This window comes from Phascolarctos cinereus, unplaced genomic scaffold (assembly GCF_003287225.1).
Source record: "Phascolarctos cinereus isolate Bilbo 61053 unplaced genomic scaffold, phaCin_HiC Scaffold_2;HRSCAF=192, whole genome shotgun sequence".
NCBI lineage: Eukaryota > Metazoa > Chordata > Mammalia > Diprotodontia > Phascolarctidae > Phascolarctos > Phascolarctos cinereus.
The window spans coordinates 172,120,891-172,133,802 of record NW_027555625.1 but is presented as its reverse complement, the minus strand read 5'-3'; the positions used below and the strand labels follow the sequence as shown (position 1 = coordinate 172,133,802).

The following is a 12,912-nucleotide window of genomic DNA, read 5'->3' as shown; positions in this document are numbered from 1 at the left end:
ACATGAGGAGAACCACCAGGGTCCTCAAACTGTAGGGGTGGAGGGAGTTATTGCTCTTGGGGTCTAAACCAAGTAGAACACCATGTGGAAAATGAAGAGTTGCTTGTTTTTTCAAGTAGTAGAAATTTTGGATGCACATTTATGAGACAAATGACCAGAGTAAAGAGCATAATCTTTGGTCATAAAACTGAGTGAAACTTAACAGTTCACACTGAGATGAAGCAGTACTAGGAGCAATGGGTTGAAGTCGAAAGGTAAAAACTTAGATTTGATGTCAGAGAAAACTTTCTAATGTTTACAGTTATCCAAAAGTGGAATAGGCTGCCTTGAGAAATAATAACAATTACGATAGTTGATATTGTTGTTATTATTATTATCATATGCTCTAATGCACATTCTGTGCTATAATTATCATAGCAAAGCCTGGATGACCTCTGATCAAGTATGTTGTTGTAGGGATGCTCTATCAAACATAAGCTGAATTGGATACCTTCTAAAAGACCTTTCTAGCTTTAGATCCTATGATCTATGACCACAAGCCTGTGTGCCAAATCCATGACTTTGTTCTCATTAGCACAGTGCTTTAACCTCATAGTGATATTTGCATATATAGCTGACTCATTTGTTAATGGACTGATCCTACAGTTTGACTACTAAGCAGTCCCTTTCCTTTTCCTTTTCTCAGTTGTTGCCTTTTGGCCATTGGATAGTAGGCACCTTCATCAGAGGAGAGAGAGCCAGAAAAAAATAGGTAATAATCTAGACAGCTTATTTTGGAGAGAGTTAAAGATATAGTAAGGAGGTAGTTGAAAGTAATATGAGATTTTTAATGGCATGGAAGTTTAATTAGCCTGCATTACTAATAACAGGTAAGAGTGAGTGGTATCTTATAAGAAAATTTAACAAGAAATCCTAAGTTGCATTGAAAAAATCATACAAGAAAAATTGTATATTTATTCATTTTCTATTCTACCTTCTACAAAATTAATCATTTGTTTTAAAGAGGGGGTTCTTAATCTTTTTGAGTGCATCACTGACACCTTTGACAGTCTGGTGAAGTCGATGGACTTCTCAAAATTAGTGACTTTTTTAAAAAGTAATTAAAGGAACTACTAAATGTGAGATACATTAGTGAAAATAGTCACGTAATTTTTTTCCCATCCAAGTTCAAAGTCCTCAGGAAATTTATACAGGCACCCAAAAGGGGTCTGTGGACCTCCAATTAAGAACTCCTACTTTACAAAGGGAGAATGAGAAAAATAGTCTCTTACCAGACCAAGGATAAGGCCAATCATAAGTGTGGCTACAACAAAGATGAAGTATGAACCCCAAATTGGAATTCCAAGAGTCTCTGTGAAATAGTTGTGAAGTTGCTGAAATGGAAAGAAAAAAAGACTAAATTAATTCCTGTTGAGGGCAAGAAAGGATATGATTACCTCTGTTCTATATTCACTCAAAACAATGAACTAACTTTATACGTGAATTATAATCAATCATCAAACATATTTCAGCACCTGAACTGTTTCCCCTAATGGTCATAATTTTTTTAATAAAATTATAGATCGGGAATGCAGGAATAAGTTCAAACATAGTAGGGCTTAAGAGTTGCCTGAAGTGAATACCTGATCTCTGCAGGCACTCATGGAATTCATTGTTCCATTCATCCATCACACTGGAGTTCTTCCGTATTTCCTTCATGATGTTCTGTGCTAGGTTTCATCTTGTCCTGCTGAAATGCTCCAAAGCCATATGGCATCTACAAACTCCAGATATTTGTGTGTCTTTTCCTACCATTTTAATTAGATTAAAATTTTTTATTTAAAGACAACTGTTTAAAGAATAAATTGTTCTCTCTCCTCAATTCTTCTTCTACTACTTAGTTGTCCTAAACTTACACATAAGCTTAAAGACATATGAACTGTATCAATTCCATGTTTTTCTTAAAACACATGATCTGCATTAAGTTACTTCAAGTCCCACCAAGTAATTATTAAAGAAATCATTTAGACGGGAGACTTGGGTCTTTTTCAGTCAATTAGCAGCTACCTATGTAAACTAATCAGTCATTCAGGAGAACAAATATCTTTTCAGTGGTTATTAATACCATATAAATATTGTTTCTGATTCTGATGGAATCACATAGGAACACAAAACACACAGGAATCTCATAATCTCAACCAGAAAGAAATCTGCAGGTGGTACCTGGGAAAAGCCACAACCTCCATGGCCTCAGATTTCACATTTCACATTACATTTTACATTAACATGATGGTGTTAAGAAACTAGATGGCCTTTGAGGGCCTCTGCAACTCTCAATAAAGTGATCCTAAGTAAAAGATACTGAGATAATAACTGCCAGGAGCTATGATTCCTTCTCTATCGTCACAGATGTGTCACTTGCTTTGGAAATTAATCCCATTTCCATGCTCAATAAATATCACATTTGTTCATTCAACCGATCATTAAACATTTGTCTAATGCATTATGCTTAGCACTGAGAGCCATAAAGGTTCTTTGATTCTGCAAACCATATGAAACATACACATTTTCTAAAGGAGTTTAAAACCTAAGGAAAATGGGCTTCTAGTACAGCCAATGCAATAATGGTACATTTTAAGTCTTAATTTTCTCAAAATATAAATTATTAAAATGTTACACACTATTTATTTTTTAAATACACATAGGAATCTAAGCAGCAGTTTTAAAAATCTTGGCCTAATAGTGAACAATAAACTAACAAGATGAATACATCTTAATCTTTTTTTTTTAAACTATCAGTCATCTTAAATTACCACCAAAATAATCTGAGATTCTGCCTGTCTATTTGCCTTTCTATATCTTTTTACAGATACACAGGCTCAACCAATGTTTTATTTGCTGTGATCCTGAATCAAAACATAGTTTTACTACATTTCAAAACAGAAGTATAAACAGAACCCTTTTTGTGAATTTCCATCAGTTCTTCCCCAACGAAGATTATTAGTGAGTGTTCACTTTTCAGCCATAACCTGGTACTGATAATATGTGCACATAAGGCAGCATGAATATGTGACTGCTTCTGGGATCTGCCCTCATGGAGATGGTCAACCTTTGTAACCTTTGTCTCTTGAATGGTACAGGGCTTGCTCCAGTCCTAGACTACTCAGGGACTGGGTTTTAAGATCTCCTCCCTCTGGAAACCTTTTTACCCTGAAGTCTGTTGCTCATCATCCCAGGTCAAATATAAGAAAGCCACAACCTTTTGTGACCACTAAGCCAGGAACAGAGGTCTGCCACTGACTAATGAAAATGGATGCTCCAGCCCTAAGTCCACAAGTTCTACAGGCCCCTTCTTTTCTCTAATCAACTTGTTGCTCTGGACTCTACTCTTTCCTGAGTCTCTGCAATAAGACTTTGTTATTCCTAAGCACGCAGTAAAGTGGGACTAACTAATGATGTAGCACTACTAATAATGACCCAGCCCCACCACTAGTCTCTCCCTGGCCTCTCCATCACTGGATCTTGGGATAGGGCTCAAGTTTTAACAATACTGAAGAAGTAGGTTTGGAGCCTTTCTTGCCCCTAGAATTTACTGTTCTTAGGCTCCTTTCTGAGGTTTGTCACCACAATGTCAAAGCCTTCCATTTCTGACCAAGTGCCCAGGCAGGTAGGGCCTTTCATGAACATTAAGGCTCCTGGGGGAGTCACTATCCTTCTCTTTTCTACTACTACTACCCCTTGGAGAAAAGCTCTGGTGGAGAAGAATCCTGAAGGTTCTTCACTCTAGCACCATGTGGAAGATACTTTTTACTTCTTCTGTAACCTCTAATCCCTCCAATCCTCAGTACTTTCTCAGGCCATAATCCCTGCTGTTTTTATCATTCTCCCTCCTTAATTTTGATGCTATGGTTAAATAGCTTAACTCCACACTGCCCGCTATTCTTGAATCTCTTGTCCCTCTGTTTTACTGCTTCTTATTAAATACCAACCCTGGATTACTCCCATCATCATCTTCCACCACTGTTACCATGCAGCTAGCTGAAGGAAATAGTACAACCAACCGGACTGAATTCAGTGTAAATTTATGTTAACTAACAGGGCCTCACTGAAGCATTTATTTCTCCCTACTCCATTCCCTACAGAGGGTGCTCCAAGTTTTTCTGTCCTCAAAGTTCCCCTCTTTACACCCTCTTATAAGAAGCTAGCCTCATACGTGACTAAGAAAATAAAGTCAGGTCATGGGCCATAAGCTCCTTCTTTTCCCTATCTCTTCATCTCCAAACTCCTTAACTCATTCCTCACTTTCTCTCCTTTCACTCCAATCTCCAATAATTAAGAGGCCTTTCTCCTCATCAATGACAACCCCTCTACATGTGCCCATGATCCCACTCTTTTCATTTAATTACATTTTTGTAATGGTGTCAGATTAATTAAAAGAGCTAGATTTCTGGGTGTTTGGTAATGATGTTTTAAAGCACACAAAGAACACACACACACACACACACACACACACACACACACACACACTTCATTCTAGAAGTTGAGGCTAACTGGAATACTAGTATTTATTGAAAGCCAGGCACTATGCTAAATGCTGGTGATACAAAGAAAGGCAAAAAGAAGTCCTTATTTTCAGGGAGCTCACAGTCTAAAGGGACTCTATATTTCTTTTTCATTAAAAAGTTTCAGTAAACGTTAAATATGTTTGTCTTAAAAGAAGCACTGTGTCTCACCTACTTTGTTATTTAGCAACAGACTAAATTGCGTAATTTCAGGATTGCTTTTAGCTTTTCACACCAATTCAACTGGACTACCCTGAAAGCCCACAAGATGGCAACCTTTCCTTACATGATTATCTGTCTTAGTTTGCGGTCATCTGTTACTGTTAAGTTTCTTCTTGCTTTTGGCAATAACTGTAGTTGCTTTAAAGCTACTCACTAGCTATTTACAAATTTCAACAAGAATCCCATTTCTAACACTTTTTTTCCAGGTTGTATCAAATTAACTAAATAAGCAATACGGTTTTCCTATTCATTTATATAATTTAGGTGTTTGCCAAGGAAAATCAAGAAAGTATACTTAACAAAACATACATATAACTCCATTATGTCACAGTGATATTTAACTTTAATAAAGCTATGACCAAATTGTAAAAATTCCTCGGACAAAAGCTTTTGGGAGAAGGATATGATAAGATTAATATACCGCATATTCTTTAGAAAGAAAGGTAACATGATTTTACTGTATTTATCTCAAGGCATCCATGAGTTCAACCATAATTTAATTTACAATGAATAATTATAGATGTAAGAGGGGGCAATCAATATAACAATAAAATAGAACTGATATTTAATTTTTCTGTAGTGACAAATGAGAAGAAATGCCTGGAGCCTAGTAATAGCTGACGGGGTGTGTGTGTGTGTGTGTGTGTGTGTGTGGTGTGTGTGTGTGTGTGTGTGTACAAACCTTTACAATCTGTAAAGTACTTTACTTCCTCTCTTTTTTCCACAGCCTTAAGTTTCATTTTATTATTCTTTTTATAGATATAATATATAGATAGATATTTATTATAGAGTATATAGATACAATAATGCTTGCTTGCTTGGTTTCCATTGTATATTGTAATAGTTACTGCATTATATTGATTTATCAGTTCTGCTTACTCCATTTTTGCATCAGTTCAAATAAATCTTCCTACATATTTCTTAATTCTTCATATTCATTACTTCTTGAGTTCCATTATATTCACAAACTGCAATTTGTGTAGTCACTCCTCAAACAATGGGCATCTATTTTACTTTCAAATTGGGGGGGGTTACTACAAAAGGTACTACAATGAGTATTTTGATATACATGAGAATGGACATTTTAGTCACTTTTTAACAAAAGCATAATTCCAAATCCCACCTCTCATCTTTACAGACTCAGCAATTATAGTGGGTTCAAACCTCAAGTCTGGAGGAATCTAATTCTACTTCACAGCTTTTCTAAGAGTTTCTACTTTAAGCATGATAATAAAAATTTCTCAACATGTGCTGATGGATCCACAGCTATACATTGACATGGCTAGGCTAGATAATCTACAGGGCACCTTTTATTTCTAGAGGAGTGTTGGTTTCAAAACTTACCCTGGTGTTCTACTCTAATTTATAGACTTATGGGGCAATCCAGACTGAATTCTTGTTCTTGTTCTTATCAAAAATAGAATGGAAGTCCCCATGACACTCTATTTGTGAATTTCTCAGAATATAAATCAGCAGTGGAAAAAAAAATCCCCAGTGTGACTGTAGGTCTACCTATGTTTCACTCCTGTAATCTTTACCCAATGACCAAAAAATGGCGCTTAGAGGCTCTGGGACTCTGAAGTCACACTACAGTTTCAGTTACATACTCTTAGACCTTCTGACCTCTGAAACCTTCCAGTCTAGGGATGAGATATGAGGTTTCTTGTGACCTGGCATCTTTGTACTATGGTCTATAACAGGGGTGGTGAACCTCTGGCTCGAGGCCACATGTGGCTTCTAGGTTCTTGGGCTGAATCCAAGTTTTACAAAACAAATCCTTTTATTGAGGGGATTTGTCCTGTGAAGTTTGGATTCAGTGCACTTGAGGATCTAGAGGGCCATATGTGGCCTTAAGGCCACAGGCTCCCTACCCCTGGTCTATAATGTAGGATAAAAGTAGAAGTTTGGGTACCCCCCTGGAAATACACACACACACCACACACACATTTTGATTATCTATTTTCCTACAGCCTATAATTTTAATTAAAGGTAAAACCTTTAATTTTTACCATGAAAAAAATTTAAGACAACAAATCTCCCTTTCATTTTAGTCAAAAGAGAAGCATGTAACCATAAAACATGGTCTTCCATGGATATGATACATCTGTATGGCTAAGATTTAGTATGTGATGGCCCCCATTCAAAGACAATACTAATGTTTAAGCGAAATGAGACAGTCTCTTTAACTGGGTCACCAACAATACATATCGCCAAAACATAATACAATTATCCTTAAAAATATATATATACTAACACCAATCTGAGGCAACAAAGCAGATGTTTCCCAACCGGTGGACAACTCCAGCTCAATCTTTAATTTAAAAAAAATTCTTTAGAAGAAAACATTCCATGTTGCCTAACCAACAGGTAAAGATAAAGATTTTTAATAAGTACCTAAGAAATGATAATGTCTATCTGTAGAATTATAGACTACTAGTAAAGAAGATGCAATAATAGGAAAAAAATGGTAAACCACTACATATGTGGGGCAGAATGAAAATTCAAGGCAAATAACTCTGGGCAAATAACCTCCTGAAGCTTCAGTCTCCACTTCAGTAAAAGGAGGATATCTGTAGCAATAGATATATAAATTAATATTAAACATAAGAACATACATGAATGGAGTCATCATGGTAGAGTGGAGAGTGTTAGGCTTAGAGGAAGGAAAACCTGGGCTCTGATCCTACTTCTAGCTATGTGACTACGACTTCTATGAGCCTCAGGCAACTTCCTAGGATTTAGTGGGTAAGTCATGGGTAGTTGCTTGATGTTGGTGGAAGAAGTGAAATTTTCCTGCACGGATGTAAATACAGATCCTTTCTGAATCTTAGAGTATGCATGGATAAGAATGTGGCAGGCCTCAGACAGAAAAACAGTATTTCAGAGATGGAAAACTCTTAAAAAATAATGCAGTACAACCTGCCTATTTTATAAATAAAGTGAGGCACAAATGGGTGAAATCACTTGTCCATACTCTAGTGGCAGTACAGGCACTAGGATCCAGATCTACTGCCTCCTAGTCCAGGGAATTTTTTCCAGGATGTAATCTAGATTAGATAATTAGGTTCTATGGCAAGACAAGCCAGGAACACTGGTTGGGAGAAAGAGTAGGGGGAGGAGAAAGCTTATACAATCTGACATTTTGGGACTAAAAAGGTTGTATCAAGAAGACTAATGTCAGTATGATTTAAAGGAGTAGAGGGGTGGGCAGGAGAGAGTCTAGAAATTCAAAATCAACACAGTATAAGATCACAACAGGTGGCCAGCTAAGGGGACATACCAGAAAGTTCAAGGTGAAGATGAATGATTATAATAGACTGGGCAAGAGACAAGGCCAGGCAGGCCAGGGTCAAGTACGATCAGAGTAACAGGGCAAACTCAGCTTGAAGGAAAACCCTAACCAAGATAATAACAACAACAACAACAACAACAATGATAATAACAATTTGTTGTTCAGTGGTTCAGTCATGTCTGACTCTCTGTGATCTCATTTCGCGTCTTCTTGGCATAGATAATAGAGTGGTTTGACATTTCCTTCTCCAGCTCATTTTACAGATGAGGAAACTGAAGCAAACAGGGTTAAGTGTCTTGCCCAGAGTCACACAGTTAATAAGCATCTGAGGTCTGATTTGAAATAATAACAATAACATTTATATAGTACATTAAGATTTGAAAAGTACTTTATTTATATTATCTCACTTGATCCTTACAATAATCTTATGAGGTAGGTGCTATTATTACTCCCATTTTATTTATGAGGAAACTGAGGACTAGAGAGGTTAAGTGACTGCCCAGAGTCATAGAGCTAGTAAGTATCTAGTCAAGTATTTGAGACTGACAGGCTCAGCACTTTATCCACTGCACCACAAAGATGTCTAGCCTTCCAAATTCTAAATTCTCAGGCAGGCAGATTGTTTAAAGGCCAGAACCTTCGGGGCTCTAAAGGGGCCTCAGCCCATTAAGAGATGCTCTGACCTCTTTCAGGCAAAGATCCACCTTCATCTGATCAAAAGCCTCCCATTTTGAACTCAAGGTGATATGCTCCCACCAGACTGGGGGCTCCACTTGAGTGTCTGTATACTTGAGAGGAAGGGAATTCTGCTCTAGATGCCAGAAGACAGCAGTTCAAGTCCTCCATTTGAGGCTCTGACCTCGTTATTAGAGGTCTATTGTAAGTAGAGTTGAGGCAAAAGAACCAATACAGTCCCTTGGGTGAGGAGGAGGCAGTGTCAGAAAGGGTAAAGGGAAAATTTACTGGGATTACACTACACTATACCTTGCTACCTTTTCTTAAAGAATGACATTTCTTTTTAATATATGAGATTTTCCAGGAAATCTCAATCTGTCATCCAAGAGCTTCCCAACATAAAGAAGGAAAGTAAATTAAACAGGACCAAAAAGCTGCATTAAAAGAAAAAAAACCCTACCTTGTCAATCGTTCACAAAATGTACAGGAAGAGAGTGAGGAAAACGGAAAGGAGAAGCCATAAATTATACATATTCATAAACAAATACAAATATATATTTTTAGATATTTAAAAATCAAAATGCTAAAGGATGGAGACTCATAGTTAGAATAGTACTGTAAATTGTCTAAAAATAACGTACAGATGAGCCCCGGAAAATACCATAATCTTTGATCCAAAGGAGATATTAGAAACAGCAATCTGGCTTTATTAAGCTTAGACAGCAGGTTTTGCTATGACTAACACATGCTGTATTTCCTTGATTACATATGTGCACATGTGCAGGAAATAAAGAATGCACAGAAAAGAGGACAGATATTTGAAAATAAGTAAGGGCTAAGACTAATTTTACTAAATTATCATCTCTATCATAACAAGGTTGCTGAACATTCAGACAGAGAAAAAAAAACACACTGTCCCCACTGATACAGATGGGAAATCTCATTGATATTCTGCATGGATGTCTGACAAAGGTCTGAAAAATAATGAGGAATGAGATGCAGAATAAAACCTAAGCTAAGATAATATTCCAAATGTTGCATTAAAATAAAGTCAAACAACCTAATACATGCTGAGACTCTTTTTATGAAAATATCTTATTTTCAGAAGATATTAAAAATGTTTTTCAGAGATTTACCCGATTTTACAGCAGTCCTGCCAAATCATTTATATTTGATCTCTCTAATTTGATAATAAAGAAACCGAGACACTGAGGAGTTAAGTCACTTTCTAGAGATTACACAGTAAATCAATAGCCAAAGCTGGATAATAACCTCTGAAACTACTCAATAAAATCCATTTTGAATTACTTTCAGGCCCTAACACTCTGATCAGCAGGGGGATTAGAACTGAAAAAAAAAAACAACAGAATTAAAACAACATAAAACCCTTTGCTTTGATTAGCATCCACCTTACAGAAAAGTGATTTTGACAAACTACCTACTGGTCCTGCTCAATCTTTGCCTTTACTATACAAGGACATACAAACTCCTACCAAGGTCATGGAATCAGTTGTGATAAGAGAAAACTTAAATAGTGTACACATTTGTCAAATGTTTATTTTCACAGGTTAGCAAATTGACTTTTCACTCACTTCTTTGAAATAAATGTTAAGTAAGCACTCTTGCAATGGAATTACTAAAAGCTACTCACCCGTATCCAGCCCGATAAGCTGAAAAGACCAGCCATTCCAGACATTCTAAAAATTAAAATTAAAGCAGAGAAATTAGTAACTATATGCAATATGATAAAAAGACACAAAACTTGATGAATGCTACAGAGTCAGTTAAAAAATGATTCTAATATCCTTTTTCCTCTGGCTATCCTCTAAACAAAGTAGCAGGATCTAAACAAACATTACTGTCTGGGTCCTAATACATAGCTACCTCCCATTCACACAGTCAAAGCATCTCATGATATTATACACATCATGTGAAAAACTATCTTCCTACCATCTCACCACTTATCTTTTTTCTCATTAGGAAGGACTAGAAAGGAGGTTGCTTGAGTGAAAGTTATAATAATAATAACTAACATTTTCAAATATATTGTGTCATTTGGGACTTACAACAACTCTGTGAGGTAAATACTATTATTATTCCCATTTTACAGAAGAAGAAATTGAGGATAAGAGAGATGAAGTGACTTGCCCAGAGTCACTTGGCTAGTAAGCATCCAAGGCAGGATTTGAATTCAAGCCTTCCCAAATCAGACTCTGAAGCTTTATCCACTATGCCACCTCACTGCCAATTTTATATTGGTAATGCCAACTTGAGAAGATATCTCCTAATGTCTTGAATATGTAAACCCATCTCAGTTTTCAAACCTAAGCCAATTTCCAATTTAAATTGTTATTTATACTTTTTTCTGCAAAAATATTATAACTTAGCAGGGAGCTGGGGTGGAATATGTATTTATATGGCACCTATGTGCTGGGCAAGGATTCCTTTTTTTATGAATTTATTTTGATTTATCAACAATCACTTCCATAAGCTTTTGAGTTTAAATTTTTCTCCCCCTTTCTCCCCACCTCCTCCCAAAGACGGTGCGCAATCTGATATAGGCTATACATATACATTCCCATTGAGCATATTTTCACATTAGTGATGTTATAAGGAAGAATTAGAACCAATAGGAAGAACCACAAGAAAGAGAAAACAAAACAAAACAGAAGAAGAAAAATAGCAAATAGTATGCTTCGATCTGCAATCAAACTCCATAGTTCTTTCTATGGATGTGGATAGCATTTTCCATCATGAGACCTTTGGAGATGTCTTAGATCCTTGAGCAAGGATTCTTTGAGCAAGAATATACTATAAAGTTGAAAAATAAAACCTTAGCTCAAACATCAAAGGCCCATTATAAAGTACTTCCCATATTTAATGAATTTAATTAGCCCATGAGTCAAAGTATGTCACTTGTTTGTAACTCTTACCATAAAATAAAGAGTCTATAAAATAAGTATCAGAAAGGATGTTTTAAGTAGATAAAAAGCTATCCTGGGAAGCAGGAAGGTTTGGATTCAAGTCAATGACTTATTCTAGTTTAACTATTGTAGTTAAATGACCAGGAGAAAGTCATTTAACTTCTGAACTCCCTAGTTAACTCTCTAAGTCCAAACATTATAGATGAGTTGCCAACCTGTATCAGGGGAGAGAGTTTCAAACCAGTGAGGCCACAGGTCAGGACAAAAAACATAAAAAAACATGAGTGAGTTTCAGTTTTGAAATGGGTTTTTGCTTTCTCCTCCCTTGCCCCCACAAAACTAGGTATAGTCTAATTGTGTGATCTTGGTTTAGCCACTTCTGCTGTCTGAGCCTCACTGTCCCCGTGTGTAAATTGGGGTTAACACTATCAATTCTAACGTTAGGCAAACTGCTTAGCAGATATACTCAAGAACTAATAAGACATTTGATGTCAAATATTTTGCAAATAAAACTGCTAAATGTGTAAAATGATACTACTTATATTGTATACCATTAGTAAAGAGAGTTACAAAACTCTTTATGAAATTTTTCTCTAGGCACAAAGAAGAAAGTTTACAGCATACTAAAGAAAAACATAAATCTGGGTATTTCCTACACTATGATTAACATGTTGTTCAGTCATGTCCCAATCTTCATGACCTCAATGATTATTATATATTAGCTCTATTCAAACAAATTAAAATGTATCATGTACAGAAAATATCAAAAGCTAGCTACTGGTTAATTTATTCAGGATTTATTTCAATTTTAGTAAGGATATATTCAGCACTGGTATAACCTGTCACAGAAAAAACTGATTCCTTATACTTGAGTACTCTATATGGTTTGAATACTCCTTCTCCCAAACAGTATGGTGGAAGACTTAGAGTCAACGCATCTGAATTTGAATTCCAAATGTTCAATTTCCTTCCCTTGTAATGCCAGCCAAGTAACTTGACTTCTCTGGGCCTCAATTATTTCAACTGCAAGATGTATGACATAAACTAGACACTTTTCAGATCCTTTCTAGTACTAAATCCATGAATTATGAACTTAATAGGTACAGTTGCTATAACTGAACACTTTATTACCCTGTGGCCAACTTGGTGATGAGGCTTTTAAGATTTAGGCTGATGCACATACAACAGACAGAATGGGGCCATTTTTGAAGATGTTTCAGTTTTCTAAGGACCTGTCAAAGTTTATGCTCCATTATAA

At 36.2% G+C, this 12,912-nt stretch overlaps 1 protein-coding gene across 1 annotated transcript in view; it reads right to left on the bottom strand.

Annotated features, from left to right (window-relative positions):
* The window catches only part of TMX4 (thioredoxin related transmembrane protein 4), a 95,387-nt gene that overhangs the window by 28,566 nt on the left and 53,909 nt on the right, over positions 1-12,912 (bottom strand). Inside the window, exons 5-6 of the mRNA XM_020985649.2 lie at positions 10,382-10,427; positions 1,272-1,373 (exon numbers count right to left, since the gene is read on the bottom strand). Coding sequence (XP_020841308.1) covers positions 1,272-1,373; positions 10,382-10,427 — 148 coding nt within the window. The remainder of the gene's footprint in view (positions 1-1,271; positions 1,374-10,381; positions 10,428-12,912) is intronic.